Genomic DNA, 21,022 nt, shown 5'->3' with positions numbered 1-21,022 from the left:
TGTGTTTGCTGCTGGCTGCCATGCTTTCCTGATGGAATCCTAGCTCTCTGGAACCGAAAAGCTCACATAAACTCTTTCTTATACTTAAAAATAAAAAAATTCTGCTATTAGACTAGATTTAAATAGACTCCCTTATGATAGACAGCACACGTGGTCTGATTTTACACTTAAGAGAATAGCTTCAAACAGATCATTCTCAGAATTCATCATACTATGGGTATAAACACAGGCATGAAGACCAAACACACCTAATAGTGCAAGAATATTTACATGCATATGCTATGTGAGCATGTTAAATTAATTCACAGTATAAACACATTTTAAGGAGTAATTTTAGTTGGGAATAATAAAAATTCACATATCACATCAGTTAAGCTATTAATACATATTTTGTTTTTTCACATATGAAAATATACATATAAGGCTCTTTTAAAACTAAACATTTTTACATAAATATCCACTGATTTAAATAAAGGTTGACAGAGGTAGAATTTGTGTCAATGTTCATGATTTGCAGGAACAAGTACTTCACATATTTCATTACTCTGTGTTCTTATGAAAATCCATGTAGAAACTCACTGAAAACCAAAATCTGAAAGGTAAGTGAGGACAAAAATTAGTCACTCAATATATTAATAAAAGTTTACATTCTCTAGTTTTACATTACAGTCGCCAATAAGAGCTTGTTTCCCGAGTTTCATCATCTTTAAGACCCATCACTCTACTTCTCAAGGAGCTGCGGAAGACATGAAAGAGAAGGCAGTAAGAACAGGACTTTGGTTTGCTGAGTCACAGGTTCCCTCAGTGAGCCAGTGTGATGCTGTGGTTGAAGAACACACACATTCGGTCTCCTCTTCCCCTTTGTGCCTGGCAAAGGCTCCCAAAGCGTTTGTGCAGTGAGAGTGATTGGCGGTGCTCATGAAGACTAATTGTAGAGGAGGCAGGCTAAGGGCCAGTTACCAGTGCTAATGATGTATCAGCCTGTTATGCCATGTGTTGAAGCCTCGGTAAGGCCCAGGTTGACTAGGGTTGGAGACCTTCCACAGAGCTGAACACTGGAAGCCGTGCACACACACCCTGTGCCTCGTGCCTGTTTGGCCATTCACTGGTGTCTTTGGTAGTAACTGAGTGACCACAAGCAAAGCATGAGCACCCAGCAAATTCAATCAAACCTGGGACGAAATCCTTGTGGCATCCTGGGTTTAACAGCAGGAAGGTCAGAAGCACTGTAATTGCACCCCATGAGGAGAGGAGTCTTGTCCACTGACCCTCTTACCAATGGGATTTGACATTGTCTTCAAGGAGAACAGTTTAAGGAATAGAGTCAAATTATAGGATACCTAGTTGGTGTGTAGTGGAGAATTAACTGTCAGAAGGGTTGTCTTGACCTATTTTTACTATCAGAGAGACACTAATCTGAGAAATTATTTCATGTGTATGTAATTTGTGTCTCAGTGCTCACTGGAGAAATCCTTTAAAATTAAATTTAGTGATATTACCTAAGAAACATCTACAAAAAGGAATTATTGGTTAATAAACACACTGTGATACTTTAAGAATTAATTGTCAATTATTACAAAATTGTAAGCTGTGAATTGTTGACAGCTGTAACAGTTTCTGATGCACATAGACTAGGAGGGTTACAATGATAACTACCATATGTGCCAGTGGAGGCAAGGATAGCCAGAGCTTAGAGCAGCACTGGCAGCCCAGAAACAGCATGCTCTGTGGGACATGGTCTGCAGAGGTGGGCTAGCAGGTAAAGAGTTTGAACTGAGGAACGCAAAGAAGGATGGAATTCAGGGGCTTGCTGGCCAACCAATCTAACTGACACGGAGAGGTCATCTACCCTGCATGAGAGGGTAAGGTGGAACTCGACAGGACCTCTCTCACTGAGGTCACACACAGGCCAGCACATCACATATACACATACACATTTACTATGAGACACTGGGAACCAAACTAAGGGGCCTGTTGGTGAGCAGTCTACCACAGTGGAGGGTCTCCAGCTGTTGTCAGCCTACTTCATAACACCAATGAATCATTTGCCATTTCACTTCCTGTTTCTTTCTCATGGGGTACAGCTGCCTTTTTAGAGGCTACCTGATGTGAGAGGCCAGCAAGTAGAACTTTTAGATGTGTAGGCCACAGGGGTGTCACAACCACCCAGCTTTGCTCATGAAGATAAACAGCTATCCTGGACAATCTGTAAAATTGGATGATGCTCCAATAAATTTTAACATTATGCAGAGAGGCGGGGGCCTATTGGTCCCACATTCTACTTAGACAACCACAGAGCTAAGCTATGGAGAGCCAAGTATGGAAACGTGTTTGGCACCTTGTTCTGAGGCATTGTAACAAAAGGTAAACTGCCACCCCAAAACAACACAGTACCCGACCGATGTAAGGGTACAGTGACTCAGGTGACAGGGTGGCAGGAAAAGAAACATTTTAAGAACACAAACATTCATGCAAAAAGCAGCCATCAGCCATCATTAGCCTGGGCCCTAGACACTGGCCTCAGTGTGTGAAGGCCCAGAATAACCCTTGTTTGTGATGGGACTTGGAGCCTCTGAGGAAATGCTAGTTATCTTCCACACACAGTGCTTCTATTAAAAGAGGCAAAGAAAGGCGTCACGTTGAAAAAACTGACTCAACCGTTTCTGTCAGTGAGTGAGTCTGCACTCTTCAGGGACTATCTGCCACAGCCAGGGTTGGACTCAGGCTTCTTTTCTATCTGCAAGGAATCAGTCCATCTCTTCAACTCTGCCTCAGCCAAGGCATCCTGACATCACCTGCTTGGGAACGGACCCTCCCGTCTATGGAAGCTAGGAAGACGCCAGTCAACTAGGGTGCAAACTAACAGTGTAAGCGTGCATCAGGACAGCCCACCATGCTGCAACAATAACCATCCAACAGCACACGTATCACTGGCTGGATCTCATAAGTGTACCATAGCCCACCATGCTGCAACAATAACCATCCAACAGCACACGTATCACTGGCTGGATCTCGTAAGTGCACCACAGGGAATAAGAAGCCAGAAATGTACAATTTCACTGATAAAATCCAAAAACAAAGGAAAAAGAATCTATGCTTTAACGATTAAGACAGCTTGAGAGCCGAGTTTGCACCTATACCTTCTTGTCTTGATGCATGCCAAATTGATGTGTTGGTGTGATCCCAGTAAGCTATGCCCCTTTGATAGAGCACCTTCTCCTGACTGTCTGTCTGCCTGTTGCAGGCAGGGTCTCATATAGCCTAGGTGGGCCTAATTTACGATGTAGCTGAAGATGACTTTGAACTCCTGAACTTTCTGGCTCCACCTCCTAAGAGCGGAGAAAAGTTTTCTGAACTCATTCTGAGATCTACTGCAAACTCTTACTACTCTTTCTATGTCTGGTTCCTCCATTTCCTGTGTGGCTCAGGCACAGCTATGAGGCAGATTCACTACAGACAGTCTTTCACTCAGCCTCTTTGTATGTAACCTACACTAAGGACGGATGAGTTAGAGTCTACATTTGTATGTGATGTCACCTTCACATAGTTTGTATGCCCCACCCTAACTTTCAAAGCTCTCTCCCACACTGTTCCCAGAAGCCTGATGTCCCTGCTACACTGAGCGCTCTGCACTTCCTGCGTTGTCTCTAAGCCTTTTCCATTTCATCAGCTGTTATTTGTACACTGAATTTGGTAGCTGGTTAACACTACCCTGTGACATCTCATATTTCTTAGCAATTGTGGATTCCCCCACTCCTCTGCAGTGCTACAAGTGAGCCCGGGGTTCCTGCGTGCTCCAAGTGTTCCTGCACAGACTCATACTCCTATCCCTTTCCTTTCTGTTTAGGTAAAGTTGACCCACAGTGAAATGCACACAGCACATGTTCAGTTGATACATGTTTACAACGGCACATACCATGTAACTCTGCCATGCCACTAACACACAGGACATGTCTATTGCTCTAGGAAGTTCCTGGGGACACCTTTCCAAGCCATCTCTCTTTCCCTGACAGGGACAATTCCAAAATTATCTCCAGATTATCTTTACCTGTTCTTGGTACCTGATACATATCTTTCTGATAACTATGTATTTGTATGTTCAGGAGACTGTACAGGAGATTTCAGAGTAGAACTCAGAGGTGATGTAGGAAGACCAAGTCGGCGCATCTCTTGGATTGCTCGCTCTCTGTAAGTGAAGATTACATGATGTAAGCACCAGGAATACTTAAAATGTGGCTATTGGGACTATTAGTCCACTATATAACACCTGCTAGTGCAATCAGTATTTCTACCACATTTATTTTATTTTAGTTGGTTTAGTCTTTGAAATGGGGCCTTACTATGTTACCCAGACTATCCTAGACTCGTGCCAGTGATTCTCCTGTCTTGGTCTCCCCAAGCAGCTGGAACTATAAGTGGATAGGATGCCTGGCCTAGCCTTATATACTTCTGTCAAATCTGCAGGATTAAAAAAAAAAGGTTGATTAACTTTATTTTCTGTGTATGGGTGCTTTGCCTGCACGCATGTCTATGAACAACACATGTGTCTGGTGCCCATAAAGGCCAGAAGAGGGTTAGTTACAGATGGTTGTGAGCCACTGTATAGGTACCAGGTTCTGGGGAAAAAGCAGCCAGTGCTCTTAGTCACTGGGCCATCTCTCCAGTCCAATTTGTAGTTTTTTTTTTTCTTCCAGGAGTGTGTAAAATATTTCAATTAAAAGAATATACATTAGAAGAAATTGTTCAAAGCAATTATGCTATAGCCCTGTCAGAACATTAGGGCATTAACAACATAAAAATATAACAATCACAATGGTCTATCTAGTTTTAAAAAGTTAGGATACCAAGTATACATTCAGAAACATGCAAATTCACATAAACCAGCAAGGGCCACATGTGCCTGTAATGCCAGGACATGGGGGTGTAGAGGCATGAGGAGAGAGGGCTTGTCTCAAAAATCAAACCAAAGCAAACAAAACCCAAAACCAATATACAATTAGATGTTAAATTAAAAATATTAATAGTGATTCTGGGGGAACTTACTTTCTTCTTTATGCTTTAACTATGTATATAACATGTGGCTTCCTGACCTTTTATACATCTTTGTGGCATTTGGTGCAGTTGAGCACCTCAGCTTCCTGCCTGGTTCTGCTTCTACCTCCACAGCCATCTCTTAGTTATTTACTGGACTACTGCTTCTGCCTATCCTCACATCTGTGTTGTTCCTGGGGCCTGCTTTATCCAGTCCTGATTCTGGGCAAAGAGAAGTTCAAACTCCAATGTCAATAGAATTCTACACTCGCCTCTACGCCAGCAGTTACACACTCCCGAGATAGGCTTTTGTTATGCAGGGCAGGCTGGTCTCAAGCTCACAAGCTTCCTGCCTCATCCTACTGAGTTTGAGGACTACAGGGGTGCATCATCGTGTGTGTGTGTGTGTGTGTGTGTGTGTGTGTGTGTGTGTGTGTGTGTGAACTCAAAGATGGTCTTTTACACACACACGTCTGAAGCTATCCTGAATCACTCGTACCTCACTGCCATCGCTGTCACTGCAGTCCAGGTCCTGAGAACAGTGCTCCCGAGTTCCACACTTCTCTCCTCTCTCTGCACATCCGCCTAGCCTTCACTCTGCCTCTAATCTCCCAAACATCAGAGACAAAGGAGCCCACTTTCTCCATCACATTGTCCTTCCCAGCGTCAGGAACGTGTCAGTGTCCGAATGCCCCTCAGGGTCCCCAGGCTGCCCTCTCTTTCAGCTACTCAGCCCTCAGCTTTTCTTCCTAAGACAGTTGCTCAAACCTTTTCTTTTTAGCACTCCATCTTCCAAATGTCAAGAAAAAAATTATACCACTGCCACAGTAAAACTCATCTATACTTCATGAAGCATATCACTCAAGCTCTGAAGTAAACAGGGAAGAATAAAGTTTTAAATGCTCTAATAGGCAATTTTAGCCTACTCAAGAACCTATTTCAGGTGTCTACAGCAAGTGCAACAGAGAAATATAAGCTGGCTGTTGATTTGATTTTAATTCAGTTCTTTTTGGACACAAGTCTCCCAGGCTTTAAGCTCGGGATCCCTCTGCCTCAGCCTCCTGAATGGTGGGACACAGGTGCCTGCCATCATATCTGGCTGGATTTTAATTGTTAAACAGGTCTCATCTCTGCCTTATTTAGGGACTCAATGTTCTCACATAAAGCAAATAAACTGAATTGTGCGCATGAACATGACTAAGGAGCAGGGAACATATTGTAGAGATAAGGGCATGAGCTGTGGCCTAAGTCATGTTTGTGTTTTAATGGTAGTTCTGCCATTTACAAGTGACCTCGGTTTCTCATCATGTAGGCTTGAGACTGGACAGTCAGACGTGCCTAGAGCCCAGCTCCTAACTGCTAGCCGCCCTCATAATATGATCCTCATCATTCCCCCACGGCAGTGCACTCAGAGCCTCCACCTGCACTGCATTTGGGCTCCTGCACGACCTCTGCTGTCCCCAGCTGCATCCTACGTCCCCTCAGAATCTCCTAGAAGCACCTCTACAGCAGCGCTGCTCCCTACTTCAGGAGCTCTGTCTGCCATGGAGTCTCTTGCTCTAGGGGAAGTGCCTAAGAAATTCATATACATATGAATACTAAAGCAGCTTGCTCTTTGCAAGCCACATTAAGTACTCTTTTAGTAGAGGATATGCAGAAATACTGTTTATTGCTAGACACAACTGTCTTACCGTTCGTACTTCTCATTTGACATCTGCCTTTTCAGATTATCATAATCTGTCTGCAACTGTGCCACTTTAGTTCGAAGCATGGAGGTTTCTCGGCTTTGGGAAGTTCTTAAAAACAAATGTATAGATCTTAGAAATAAAACAACGAATGACCTCTTTTATAGAATCAAGTGCAAATACAAGTGGGCTGTTTCTTAAGAACAGACAAAGATCACAGCTTTTCCACAGTGGCTGTCTGTAATTCGGAGCTTCTGCAGTCTTTCGGCTCACTGTCAGTTACGGAGCTGCTAGCGGGTGCTGCCCATGCAGCGGAACCCATGAGCTAGAAACACAGGATGTAAACGGCTTCCTTGGTTCTTCCTTGCCCCTTGCCTCACAAAGAGCACTCACTGTCTCAGCTCCCCTGGTCCTGTACAAAGCCCCTTGCCTCACAAAGAGCACTGTCTCAGCTCCCCTGGTCCTGTACAAAGCCCATTTTTCTGCACGCTCACAAGTCCAGGCTCTTCTCTTCTAGGATGATTTCATCACCAGGCTCCTTGATGGTGATGAGCACACCTGCTGCAAGCCTTTCCTAGCTACAACCAGCTCACCCGGACACGCCTCCCCTGAGCAAAGCCTCTGTTCGCTCCTCAGATCCAGCTCCTTCCATGCTCGCTCACACCCTCCAGCGCCCCTGCTATCTCAGAAGTTGAACCTACTTTGTCAAGGCCGCTCCCCCACACAGCTGATCCACAACACTCACAGTTTGCTTTCTGAGAGGTTTAACTTCTCCTTCAACAGCTGGATTTCTGTGTCCTTCTCATGGGAGGTTAAATGGGACTGGAATTCTTTATCTCTGTTGGTAGCTAACAACAACTCGAGGTTTTTAATTGTCTGTCTCTCACTCGCCAGCTGTTTTTTTAATAGTTCTGATTCTGATTTTACATTCTCAAATTCTGCTACCGCCTACAGAAAAAACAAAGATTAATTCAGTAAAAATTTAGGCACAGTCTGAAAAATTATTTATCTTATAATATAACAGTATAATTTTTTGTTTACAAGTGCTGGTTGAATACTTCAAAACATTTCTTTGATCGTAAGAAAAGCATCATGATTTAAATTCCTCTTTGCTATTTCTATTAGGGCTTCTTTGGCTAGAGGCCTACTCCACCTCTCTGATGATCACCAGCCATCTCCCTCAAGAGAGGGTAATGGAGATGATAAACCTCCCACCCCATCAGCCACAAGTCTGTGCTCTCTGCAGCATGCTTACTCTCTGAGCACAGTCAAGCAAGTATTGTAACTTCTCAGTACACAACTCGACAAGAGAAACCCAAAGACGTGCTCACATGAGAGCACACACCAGCCTAGTCAAAATAGTATCTCAACTTGGGGATGGACAAGTCCAGTAAAGAAGACTTAATTAATAATGCAAAGGTCTTGAGATTTTATTATAAAAAAAATCAACTTAGAAAACTGTTTACTCTTTCAATCAAATTTTAGTTTCAAATAAAAAAGAATGCATGTTCCTGACCTACACCTAGAAAATGCCTGACCTCTTAAGAATCATCTATTCCAAACCCAATTTTATTTGCTTTTTAATTTCTTGCAGTGTTGAGACTAAATCCAGAGTGTCTCACAGGAAAGCAAGGACTCTCTGCTCACTACACCCTATCGCATCCTCGTGCTCCACAAACAAATCTCGGCAGAGGGTCTGTCAAACCTGTCATCAAAATCTTGCAGTCAAAAGGAACAGAGAACACTCGAAATAAGAATGTGAAGTCAGGCCGTGAGTGCAGGGCTCCATAAAGCGATGTGCCCACCAATGCCTACCCTCTCAGCACCTACCCTGTCCAGCTCAAGGCTTTTGGAAGTCAGCTGCTGGGTCATAATGTCTTTGCCCGAGTCAAGCTTAATGCACAGTTCTCGGAGAGACGACACATCACCTAACACGGTGGCTTTCTCGCTCTCATGACGTCGCAGCTCCTCTTCTAACTGAGACATGGCCTTAGCCATTGACGAGATCTGAGACTCATAAGCGTGATGTGCATTTATGTGCTAGGAACAGAAAGCAAAACATGAAAAGTAACGGAAATCAGTCACTCACTGTGCAAGCCTTCAAAGACAGGCTCTGGAATTTGTGTAGCCACAAACTTACTTCAGAAAACAAAGTCCAATTTTTGCATATGTTAAAACAGTCTCAGAAAGTAATGTGCTATTTTAAGACAGCCTAAGAAGAGAGTTAATGCATAAAAGGAATAGCATATAATTATTAGTCATAACTAGATGTTTCATGTATATATTTAGAAGATACAAAGATGAAAATTATACTGAAGTGTTGTGAATGAGTCTTTTTAAAATTTATCTTTATAAATGTCCCTTGTTATAATAATTTTTCTCATCTCATATATGTTAATAGTAACATATAATATAAAAATATATTTATATATATTTACAAATCATTCTTTTAAATTTTAAATTTCAAAACCAGGGTTTATTTTGATACTAAGTACCTAAATTTATATTTAAATTTAGTCTAGTTTCATTGGCTAACTTTTAGTGGTTTTTGAAATAATAAGCAAAATTTGAAATACTCATCAAAGACTTTCTCAGATTAATACACATTTTAAACTTCTTGTTATTTAAATGTTATGTGATAACTATGAATTTATATAAAATCTACTTTGGGGTTTCAGGAAGATAGTCACTCTTAAAAAGCAAAATGACTTTAACAGAGTTCACCGAAATCAATTTAAAAAAAAAAAATATGTGCAACTCGGCTTATGAGCTATCACAGCTACAGACAAGCAAATGCTTGGGTGTTCCGCTGTCAGCCCCTGAGCAGCAGCAGCTCCCCAAACTCAACACGAGCACATAAGATCAGGCTTGCAGCACGGCTCACTGCTAGGACACTTTCGTAGCATGCATCAGGCGGAGCATCCAGCCTCAGCATGACAAAAACAAACAAACAAAGCAAAATACCTACACAAACTCATTCTATACATCACACAAGGATATCAGCAATAATAAAGAATAAAACTATAAGGAACTCTCTTTAAGAAACTATTAAAAGCAGAGAAGTGTTTTTTTTTTTTTTTTTTTTTTTTTTTTTTTTTTGGGTTTTCAAGACAGGGTTTCTCTGTGTAGCCCTGGCTGTCCTGGAGCTCACTCTGTACACCAGACTGGCCTCGAACTAGAAATCCACCTGCCTCTGCCTCCCAAGTGCTGGGCTTAAAGGCGTGCGCCACCACCGCCCGGCGAGAAGCGTTTCTTTAATAAAGAATTTGTAGGGCTAGTGAGATGGCTCGGTGGGTAAGAGCACTGACTACTCTTCTGAAGGTTCCGAGTTCAAATCCCAGCAACCACATGGTGGCTCACAACCACCCATTAATGAGATTTGACGCCCTCCTCTGGTGTCAGCTCTCCTCCCTCCTCTGAAGACAGACATACTTATTTATAATAATAAATAAATCTTTAAAAAAAAAAAAGAATTTGTAGAGTTACTCTAGAGTTTGGAGGCCTGCCATTATAGATGCTGCAAACTGAGTGTGACTGAGTGATGTCCTCCATAGGCTCATGTAGTTGAACGTGGTCCCTAGTTGGTGGCGCTCTTGGAGAGGCTATGGAAATTTTGGGACACACAGGCTTGCTGGAGCAAGTGTGGCCTTTGGGAGTTTGTAGCCCCGCCCACTCCTGGCTTACAGTCACTGAGAGAGAAGGTGTGAGTGGCCACAGCTTCCTGTTGTGGTCCCTGCTCCCATGCTGCCCTCAGCCCGTCATGGACGCCCCTGGACCACTGTAAACTCTCTTCCATAAGTCCCTTTTGGCCATGGTACTTTAATCACAGCAAGAGAAATCATTGATAACACTGGGGGTCATCACTTCCCTTTCACATTTAGAGGCTGCAAGCCAATATTACTTTTAAAAAATATTTTCTTTTTAACATTATATGTTATGAGTATTTTGCCCCCAACTCTGCATACCATGTGCATGCAGGGCCCACAGAGGGCCAGAAGAGAATGACAGATTCCCATGAAACTGGAGTTACCAACTGCTGTGAGGCACCCCATAGGTGCTGGGAATCAAGCTCAAGTCCTCTGAAAGGGTAGCCAGAGCTCCTAACTAGTGGGCCATTTCTCTGTCCTTGCAAATCCAGATGTTAAGAACCAGTTCTTCTAGAGGCTGAGGCAAAGTTCTAGGCTTCTCTCCTTCCTTTGGTGTTGTTGGCCATCACCTTGCCTTGTAGACGTGTCTACCTCCATTTCCCAGTGCTCCCCAGTGTCACAAATTTCCCTCATCTCAGATGGACACGGCCTGTTCACTGGATCATGGTTTGCCTTACCTGCAGGATCTAAGCTTAACCATGTTTATAAAGACACTGCTTTCAACCAGGTCACACCCATGAGTAGTGAGGCATTCAAGGAACGCTTTCAGTGGTCACAATGTACCTGCTCTAAAGCCCTGCAAAGTTTAGGTCCTTCTCAAACATGAAACACCTCCAGTGTGGCCGAACTCTTTTACTTACTAGGTTTAACTTTTTTTGAATATGGGCTGGGCTGTGTGTGTGAAGAACAACTTGCAGCAGTCAGTTTTGTCTTCCCACCATGTGGGATCTAGGGAAAACTGCAGTCATTTGGCTCCAACGCACCAACTCGATGGCTCTCCACCTACAGCACGAGCATCATTTAGGCGCCATCTAAGGTAGGTAGGCATGGACATGACTCTGGTGCACTTTGAGATAACCTTTTACTCTATCTACCCCCTCTAAATCTAGAAAACAAGTTATCTGCTACCGAAATACAGTAGTGCATTGACACAGAGCAGACGGCTATTCTAAACGGGAGAGGACGAGGAATGAAGCTAGCTAACACTTGCATTGGTCGGCTTTCACTCACTGTGACAAAATACTGAAGAATCATCTTGAAGGACAATTGTATTTTGGCTCACAGTTTTAGGGATTTCAGCCCATGGTCACTTGGCCCTGTTGCTTTTGGGTTGTGGTGAGGCGGTAACTATCATGAAGACAGAATTGCATGGCCAAGTCTGTCCAGGGGAGCACACTCACTTCACTACCACCTGGAAGCAAAAGGCGGAGAAGCAAGTACCAAGGTCCCGATACTTCCCCAATGATGGATCCCATGAGCTAACTTCCTCAGCAAGGCTCCACTTCTTAAAGACTCCAGCCCCCTGCAGTAACATCGCAGGCTGGTAATGCTATACAGGGATTCCTCTACCTGACCTACATCCCAGGTCAACTTCTTTCCCTTTGCGAAGCCCACAGTACTGATGGTTCTATAAATATCTCTAAGACAACCCAGGCTTTTCCCACCACATACCTCAAAACGTTTCTAGTTTCTGTTCATTACTCAATTCTAAGACTTCTATGTTTTCCACTGTTTGCTACAGCAATGAGTCCCCTTCTTGATCCCCAAGTCTGAATTGTGTACTGGGGTTGTAGCAGCAACAACTTTAGTGACTTACAACAGAAATTTCTTCTTCACAGTTCCAGGGGCTAGAGATGCAAATGTCAAGTGACAGTAAACTGATTCCCTCTGGAGATTCTGAGGCAGAACCCACCCCATGCATCTGTATCTGAGGTCCCAGATAGTGTCACCTGTCTGTGCACGGTGGTCTCTGAAATGTCTTTGCTTATTAAATCACCCTCATTTATAAGGGTATTAGTCTTAGGGATAGCCCCATTTTACTTGGTTATATGTGCAAAGACATTACTGCAAAATAATAGTCTAATGTTTAATACATATATGTATATATATGTATGACTCTACTACATAGAATTAGAGCCCCACAAATATATACATTATTATTATTATTATTTGTATATATGCATATATTTGTGGGGCTCTAATTCTATGTAGTAGAGTCATTACTTTCTCCTGAAAGATGAAAATTTTGAAAATTATACCAAGAAAACAAATAGGCAATCTAATTATATCAAACCATAGTCCTTATTAATTAATTTAACTGAACTCAACACTATATTAATAAAACTTTTATTCAACTGTCATTATGATGAAAGCTTATTTATGTCTAAATGTTCAACTCCTGAGCCATTTCTCTAGCCCATTGCTAGTCCTTCTGTCCCAGCACCTATAACTAGCACACCATGTTAAAGGAGCACGACTCTCAATATCCCAAATGTGAAAGTAAACAAACTTCACCGAAAGGTGAAAGGCTAGACCACATTTGAAGGCGTTATTATGCAGCCTTGGAAAAGGACAAAACGTGATTTAAGACAGACACACTAAAGATTAAGTGAGCCTGGGGAAGATGGAAGTACTCCACAGGTGGAGATTAGCACACTGTTAAGACTGTACTTAATGCTAGAGGACCACACTCTCACGAGTGGCTAGACGGCAAGCCTTAAGCCACCCGTCTCTTACTACTGTGAAAAGGGACCGGGCACCTGCCAGAGTATGGCAGTAGCAGAGTGTTCCTATGCGGCACCTTTCCAGGACAGCATGCCTCACCTCCTGGATCTCCTTCTCTAGGAGTTCCACTCGCTCCCGCAGGTGCCTTCGCTCTGTGTCGATAGACAGCAGCTCCAGACGCACTGAGCTATTCTCCCCTTCTGCTTGCTGAGCCTTGATCTCCCAGTCCTCAGCGCGGTTGTGAAGCATCTGGAATCTATCTAGTAAATCTTTGTTTTCTTTTTCCTGGTTTAAGAACAATTACATTATTTTTAAGTCAGTACTGTCAATGGAATGTCTATATGCCACACACACACACACACACACACACACACACACACACACACACACACACACATTGGTGACACTGAGGACTGCTTGAATTTAGGAAACATCAGTATGTGTGTACATACTATCCTAAGATTCATGGAGAAATATAAAGTTAATAGGAAAGACTCCTACTCTCAAGTCTCTAATATCTAATCTCAAATGTCCACCGTTTAATGCTGGAAGCAGAGTTCTCAGGAAGGCAGTCTACAATGCAAGTTAACACAGTATCTCTCACCTTAGCGCTCATTAGACTCTCCCACCGAGACACCTCAGTGATGTACTTGTGGACTCTGCTCTTCATCTCTTCTTTCTCTTGCACTGCAGCTTCCAGCTCCAGTGCGATCTCCTGTAAGTCAGCAGAGCAGAGAGAGCCGGTCAGGCTGCAGTTACATGCACAAAGCTCCTTTGGAACTGAAGAAAAAAAGTGTGGGAAACCTCTACTGTGTTATTTTTCCATGGCTGGCCTGTGTGTGTGTGTGTGTGTGTGTGTGTGTGTGTGTGTGTGTGTGTATACGCACGTGTGAGCAGTAAAAGCATATGCACATAGGTGCACAAGCTGATGTTAGAGACACAGAGCAGAGGAGGATGCCAATATTGCTCTGTGCCACCCTCTCCCTTTCTCCTGAGACCAATCTTTCACTGAAAATGACGCTCCCCATTTCAGGAAGGCTGGCTAGCCAACAAGCTCCAGGGATTTGCTAGTCTACAACCCCAACTCTGGGGTCACAGGCAGCCATGCCAGCCATTTTACGTAAGTGCTGGGGATTTGAACTCAGAACATCTTATTTCAGTTCGCAGCAAGCACCTTTACCCACTGGCCATCTCCTCTTATCTGTTTCCAGAGAGCGTGAGTAAGCACAAGTTACTAACCTGCCATGGTCCTTTATACGTTAGAGGTGCCTAAGACTGATGCTGTATCCTACCCAATCCCAACAAAAGCCACGCTCCCTATCAGCAAAATCTAAATGGCATCAGGCCTGGTGACACACCTACCACTCCCACACTTGGGCGGTGACAGAAGACGGTCAGGAACAGGATCCTTTGGTTACTCAGGGAGTTCAAGGCCAGCTGGGGCTACATGTGACCCTGTGTCCAAACAAACAAACGAGCAAACACCCAACTCCTAGGAAAGAAGTTCAACTCCAGACGGCAAAGGCGACTGTCACTGTGCTGATCAGGCTGCTGTGCTGGCTGGATTCTGAGAACCACCTTTGCTGATGCTGATGGACACCATCCCCTCAAGAAGTAACCCTGCTTACATTCAATCCCATTGCATTTTCGAAGATTGTATTTAGAAGTTTAATACTTAGCAAAAAAGTTAAGTTCATGAAAAATCTCTGCCTGGTTTCATACCTGGTTTTCTCTTGCCATTGTGGCCAGGTCATCTTGTAACCTTCTATTTTCCTTAAAAGAGATCTCTCTAGATTTCCCAACATCATCAAGCTCCTTGTGACTTGCATCAAGCTGGCGCCGGAGGCTGCTTATCTCTCGGTCTCGAGTAGTCAAAGTTTCTTGTAGCTGGCTGTCCAAGGAATGGTGCGGAAGAAAGAGTGTTACAGAAAGCTCTGGATCACTTACAGTAAGGCTGTACAGTCTCAGTAAGTGTATGAGTACAAGAGGCTCTACATGCTTCCCTTGGACACTGACTTAAATACTCAGGTACTTTACATTTCCAGCAACCATTATATACAAATCAAGCCACCAAATAAATATTATTATAGGAGTTAAACAAACGTAGCATTTTCAAGTGTTAGAAAATACAATATAAAACCACATTAAATATTTAGTGTTTCTAATGCCTTTATTATAATAAAACATAAAGGCATGTAGAATAAATATAATTAGTGACTCTTCTTTTTAGATAGCTTAAAATCTTTCTGGAGACCAGACACAAAATGTGAAAATTTTAAGAGTGCTCAAGATAGGTTTAATTGAAGAACAAATGCACAAGCTGGCCATTAAAGCAATCTAAGTTGAGGTAGCAGGATTTGAACAGGTGACTACGAAGCATAGAGAGCAAGTGGGTAAGCACAAAGGCAGTGCGCTCCAACAGCCGCAGGGAGCAAGTCAGAGCAGGACTGAGCAAGCAGGGCTGCCACAGGCAAAGCCGGAACGTCACAGGACCAACAGTCCTGGCTCCAGACTCTGCTAAGTAGGAAGGCCGCATTTGCTGGAAATTTTTCATTCATTGGTTACTCACTTAAGTGACGTTTCACACTCTGAGACTGTGACCTTCAGCTGGGCAATAACTTTTTCCTCGAGAAATTACAGAAATGTAAAAGATTTTAAGTCATTCATACAGAATCGTCTTCAGCTAAATTTGCATAATCAACTAAATTTAGGTAAGTTCAATTACATAAATTATACATAAAAGCAAGCTCTAAGTAAACACGGTTCTATGCCCACCTATAGGTTACATTTGGCATGTCTCCAACCACCGAAGAGCTGAAGTGGCTTCCTTAAAGTGTGCTTTAATGAGACCAAATCACATTCTAGGAACAGATAAAGTCCCACCATAAAGGTAGGAGGAAATGTAGCTCTGTCCCAGGCAGAGCCATGGGTCTCAGGAATTCAAGGGCTGTAAGAACTGTATGTGTCAAGTGGAGACTAGCTTGAGACGCTGCAGAGTGTGTGAAGGATACATACTTTACTAAGGAGGCTCTCCTGCAGGTTGGCGATCTTTTCCGTCTTCTCATCCACTGTCTCCTGGAGAAAGTCCTTTTCTTTGTCGATCACCCCAATGGTCTTCTTCATTGCCTGGGTTTCTTCGCTCTGCACCGTCATCCTGTGGCTGAGATTTTCTACAGAGGGACAAGAGTGTTTGTTAGGTGGAAGCAATTTAGGGTAGCAAAAGCAAAATTTCAAAGGGCTCACCTAGTTTTTGCTCCAGCATCATAATTTGCTCTTGGGCTGATTCAAGTTCACTTCTTTTTATAGAAAGTCGGTGCTGACAGTCATCAAGTGACAGCTGTAGCTGCTCTCTTACTATCCTAAATCAGTGGACAAAAACAAATGGCATTCTTTATCTCTCACAGAAAGAGCTTGGATAAATGAGCAGTCTTAAAATACTTTGATTTCTTATTTAAGTTCCTTTTATTTCTTATTATAAAGCTCTTCCAGTCTAATCAATGGCTTATACTATACATATTACTCTTGCTGTCCATCATCCTTCTCCAAAATGCTTTCATCTTCCTAAAAATGATATGGTATAAAAACGAAATTAAGTCTATATTCTCTTCCAGAAGAGTTTCAGTAGTTTTAAAGTTCTCCTCAGTTCCCTAATCTTAACCCCCTTTTCCTCAAAATCTGCGTCTGAGAGTAGATTCATAGCCCTGTTTTTATGACATGGCGTGCACTCCAGACTCTCTGTAAGTCCTCACCAACAGAACCACGTGAGCTTGTAAGTTTGCTCCTTATTTTGGCTCTCAGAGTGGCAGGTGACTGCAGGTTACAGTGCTGGGAAGACAGGCATTTTTCAGTGTGATGGGATAATACCAGAGGCTGGTTTTAGGGAGCCAGGGGAAGGACTCATGGCCGCTTACGCCGTCCATGGGAAACCCTGTCTCTAGTGTCTGTTACTAGTTGGAAGTAACTACTCATTTTCAGCAGGAACGTCCTGAAAGCTGTCATGGTCACTTCTGTGTCTGAGCAGGAAGCGTTTACCCTGTGTGGCTGAAAAGGCCATTCTCAGCTCAGTTTGCTGGGAATAACTTCCTTTGGGGTTCCTTTGAGGACAAGACACTGAAGAAGACACCAACATGAGCTTGACTTAGAAATGCCTACTGAGCAGGAGGTCTAGTTCCCGAAACGATGAGTAAAATGGGACATTTCTATAGAAAGAAGTTTTGAGGAATACTGGGGTATTCTGAAGTCAAAACACTAACAGAGTTCTCACAGCAAGTAGATGACAGAGACAGGCAGGACAGTAGAGCTGCACTGACTTCTTAGAACTGTACAAAGGAACCAAACCAAGTCATAAAGAGGCCAGGCTCAGGCAATTTTACTCAGGAAAAGCATCTGCAGTCCAAGTGGGTGCTCCTGAAACCTAGAGCCATGGTGTGCAGGGGTAGCTACGGGGAAGGGGCTGTGCACACGCTGGTTCATGTGTTCCTGGAGTACTTCTCTTATAACTACATTTCCAAGTTTAGAGAAACAATTTACTTGTCCAGGATCACCAAAGTACCAGGGAAAGGCCTGGGTGCCAGGATAGGCTGTCTCACATTGCCTTCTGTGCAGAATGCAAGGAGAACAGTTATCTCTAAGGCAGCGAGCGGTTCTCAACCTAAGGCTTCAACCCTTTAATACAGTTCCTCATGTTGTGGTCACTCCAACCATAAAATCATTTTTGCTGGTACTTCATAACAGTAATTTTGATGCTGTAATGAATTGTAAATATCTGTGTTTTCTGATAGTCTTAGGCAACCCATGTGAAAAGGTCGTTTGATTCCCTCAAGTTGAGAATCATTGCTCTACGTGGACAGGGAAATGGAATGATCCACAGAGGACTTACTGAAGAGCAAATGGCTGGCAATGCTTAAACCTCTAGGCAGATCTACATCTCCTTTGCATGTAGCTTTATAAATGGTGTGATATGCTGGTGGGAGAGGCGCTGGCAAAGGCACCCAGGACAACATCTGGACAGACAGAAAGGAGGCCCTAACAAAGGCTTTACAAACTCTTCTATCCCAGTGTAGAGAGGGCAGGGGCAACAGAAAAGTCTGACTGCAGCACTGCTGCCCAGAGATTCCCCAGGGGAGCTGGGAGGGAGGCTCACGGATGGGCTGCCATTAACTGTCTCTAAACTGGAAGGAAACTTTAAAAGTCAAGTAGTCAGTAAAAATGAACCGGCTTCTTAGCTTTAAAAGTTACAGAAGGAAGAAATAATTTCCCACCAGAAAAGAAAAAAAAAAGTAAAACTGAACTTAATTCTTAATTCTGGCTCTCCATCTGACAAACCTAGGCCTGGGTCAAATCATGTCTCAGCCTCAGAGTCCCGAGTCACATTACATTACAATGGCTATGCATACTCTCATTTTGGGGGATAAAATGAATTCTTTCCTTTTGTTACAGAGTGTATCAAAAACATCTTTAGAACATCTCTTAAAGGTGCTTTCATTTACAATAAATGTTTCAAGTTCTAAAATGAAGTCCCACCTATGAGAGAGAAGTTTGGAAATTTGATGAACTGTTAGAGGAAGGCTTCTGATGGGCTTTCTTGGAGCTTCTTCTATGAGCCCATGGTCCACGCCCATTACTGACTGGCTATGAAGACTAGGAATAATGTCACATGGTGCACCAGGAAAGGAGGGGGGATAAGAATGATTTCAACATTAGCTCTACAAGCTCAGACATCATCATTTGTGGGAACATTCTTGCTCTTACTGCTAAGAAAATATGTTAGGGATACCCCAAAACAGTGTTAGGTATCCCAGGAAATCCATAAATTTTTATCCCCTTATCTAAAATGATTTCTGATTCCTTAGCAAATATTTCTCAAGGGTAACTAGCTGCATATATCTGTATACACCTAACATTTCTGAATATATCTAACGTCTTAAAGATTTATTTAGTTTATATATATGAGTGGGCTATCTGAATGTACACCTGCATGCCAGAAGAGGACATCAGATCATACTACAGATGGTTGTAAGCCCACCATGTGGTTGCTGGGGATTGAACTCAGGACCTCTGGAAGAGTGCTTTTAACTGCTAAGCTATCTCTCCAGCCCCTAACATTATTAATATATCTGTATATTTCTGAATATATCTAAACAAATCCCAGTAAAACAACTGATATCTATTGACATAACCACAGATCCATGGAAGGTTCATTTGCAGGAAACTGCTGTTGCATGTTATCCATCCTAGATAAACATGTACTGCTCTGGGCTTTAACTGATGTACTGAAGGCTAAGGACTGTGCGGCACAGGGTTCTAGATGTTAAATGGGAAAGACCACTTACTTGAAATCGGGTCTGGGCAACAGTAAACACTCACATAAAGGTTACAGTGACTGCAAACATGGTGATAGCCCCCAGCGGCATCACTTAGAGCCACGTCGACAGCAGTTACAGAGATGAAGATGCCTGCTGTGGGGTAACTGAGAAAAGGGAGTTGTCTAACTGGACTGGAAAACATCTTATCTTTGAGCACAGGGCTAACAAACCATAGCTGATTGCTTAGAGTTTTTATGTTTAAGTGTGTAAAAAAATTTTTTTCACAGGAAAACATTTTGTGACATAAAAATTAAATGAAATCCAAATTTCAGCATCCATGAGTAAAACTGTGGTAAAACAGAACCATCATCTTCTTTCACTTATACACCGCCTACAACGACTTTCGAACTTCAGAGGCTGAGTTTAAAGGTGTGGTGGAAACTGCATGGCCCACAGAGTCTAAAATACTGAGTGCTGAAGTTTGCTGACCCTGGTTCTAGAGACTGGCTAGCATGCAGAGGTGTTGACACCCATCATCCCTGCACAGACATTTCCTTCTTATCCTTGAAGGTGTGGGTTAGACTGTAAACTGCTGGCCCTCATTAAATGTTGTAGTTCAAGAGGCAAAAGTCACTATCATTTTCAAAATAACTATTTCCATACTATCTTCTGATGCTATACCAAGAGGCCAGACCAAAGGCCCACTATTTGTACAATTAGAGGTTCTGTCTGATCCAGAAGGCCTGGCTGAAGGCACAGAAATTTGGTGGGAAAAAACCTCCTAATACAGGACAGGAAGGAGAGAATGGCCCATGAGGTAGAAAGAAGCATGCACTTCATCTACCTGAGAAGCAGCTTCATGTCTTAGATAACAAGAGCTCTATGAACCACACTGAAAATGGTGTGAGGCTTGGACAATGTCCTTCTGCTTCTGCAAAGGTTGGCGTTGAGGTTTGTATTGAGTTTAGTGCTCAATTTAGACATGATGGATCGAACTCAAATTTTTACCAGTGTTTACCAACAGAATATTGAAGACATTGGCCTTGGAGATAAGTCCCCCTGCATCACCCCCCTCCTCTCACAGAAAGTGGGGGAGAGGGGGAGAAAAGAAGGAGGAGGAGGAGGAGGAGGAGAGGAAGAGGAAGAGGAGAGGAGAAGGAAGAGGAGGGAGAGAGGAGAAGGAAGAGGAGGAGGAAGAGAGAGGTTTGGTGAGTGGAAAGCAGAGTTCTGATATCATGTAATATGCACGGTAGAGGGAACAATTCTCATAACCCTCTCCTACCTCACAGTGACTCAACGGCACATAGCGGAAGGAAGAAGCAGGTTGAACTCATAAGAGAAAATGGCATTCGGATCAGAACAAAACCTGCAAAGCAGCTATAGACAAGACTATGGAGGCCACAAGAGGATACCAGCTGCTGTTTCCAGAGTCTTCTGTAAGGAGAAGAAACTGGTGGTATGGTTATCATCTGAAGGAAAAGAAAAATGGCAGCTCTGGTCAGCTGGATACTAACTAAAGCAAAAAGGGTGGAGTAGCAATTCTGCAGACAAAAATGTAGCAGTGTATCTGCCTGGACTCTGGGGCTGAAGACAGAGCAGATGAGGGCAGGCCCGCTCTGCTAGCACCGTA

General features: G+C 43.1%; 1 protein-coding gene across 3 annotated transcripts in view; it reads right to left on the bottom strand.

The window, feature by feature from the left end:
* Positions 1-314: 314 nt before the first annotated feature.
* Positions 315-21,022, bottom strand: part of Cep135 (centrosomal protein 135) — a 59,195-nt gene continuing 38,487 nt past the window's right edge. For 2 of the 3 annotated variants that reach the window (XM_031342788.1, XM_031342789.1), the window contains exons 16-26: positions 16,331-16,446; positions 16,103-16,257; positions 15,657-15,712; positions 14,810-14,978; positions 13,692-13,802; positions 13,187-13,372; positions 8,547-8,756; positions 7,462-7,664; positions 6,723-6,827; positions 4,049-4,186; positions 315-592 (exon numbers count right to left, since the gene is read on the bottom strand). In XM_031342788.1, coding sequence (XP_031198648.1) covers positions 4,084-4,186; positions 6,723-6,827; positions 7,462-7,664; positions 8,547-8,756; positions 13,187-13,372; positions 13,692-13,802; positions 14,810-14,978; positions 15,657-15,712; positions 16,103-16,257; positions 16,331-16,446 — 1,414 coding nt within the window. In that variant the 3' untranslated portion in view covers positions 315-592; positions 4,049-4,083. The remainder of the gene's footprint in view (positions 593-4,048; positions 4,187-6,722; positions 6,828-7,461; positions 7,665-8,546; positions 8,757-13,186; positions 13,373-13,691; positions 13,803-14,809; positions 14,979-15,656; positions 15,713-16,102; positions 16,258-16,330; positions 16,447-21,022) is intronic. The other variant, XM_031342790.1, reaches the window with a different exon arrangement.

The sequence above is a fragment of the Mastomys coucha genome, unplaced genomic scaffold (assembly GCF_008632895.1).
Source record: "Mastomys coucha isolate ucsf_1 unplaced genomic scaffold, UCSF_Mcou_1 pScaffold22, whole genome shotgun sequence".
Lineage (NCBI taxonomy): Eukaryota > Metazoa > Chordata > Mammalia > Rodentia > Muridae > Mastomys > Mastomys coucha.
This window is presented reverse-complemented; position numbering and strand designations above follow the sequence as displayed.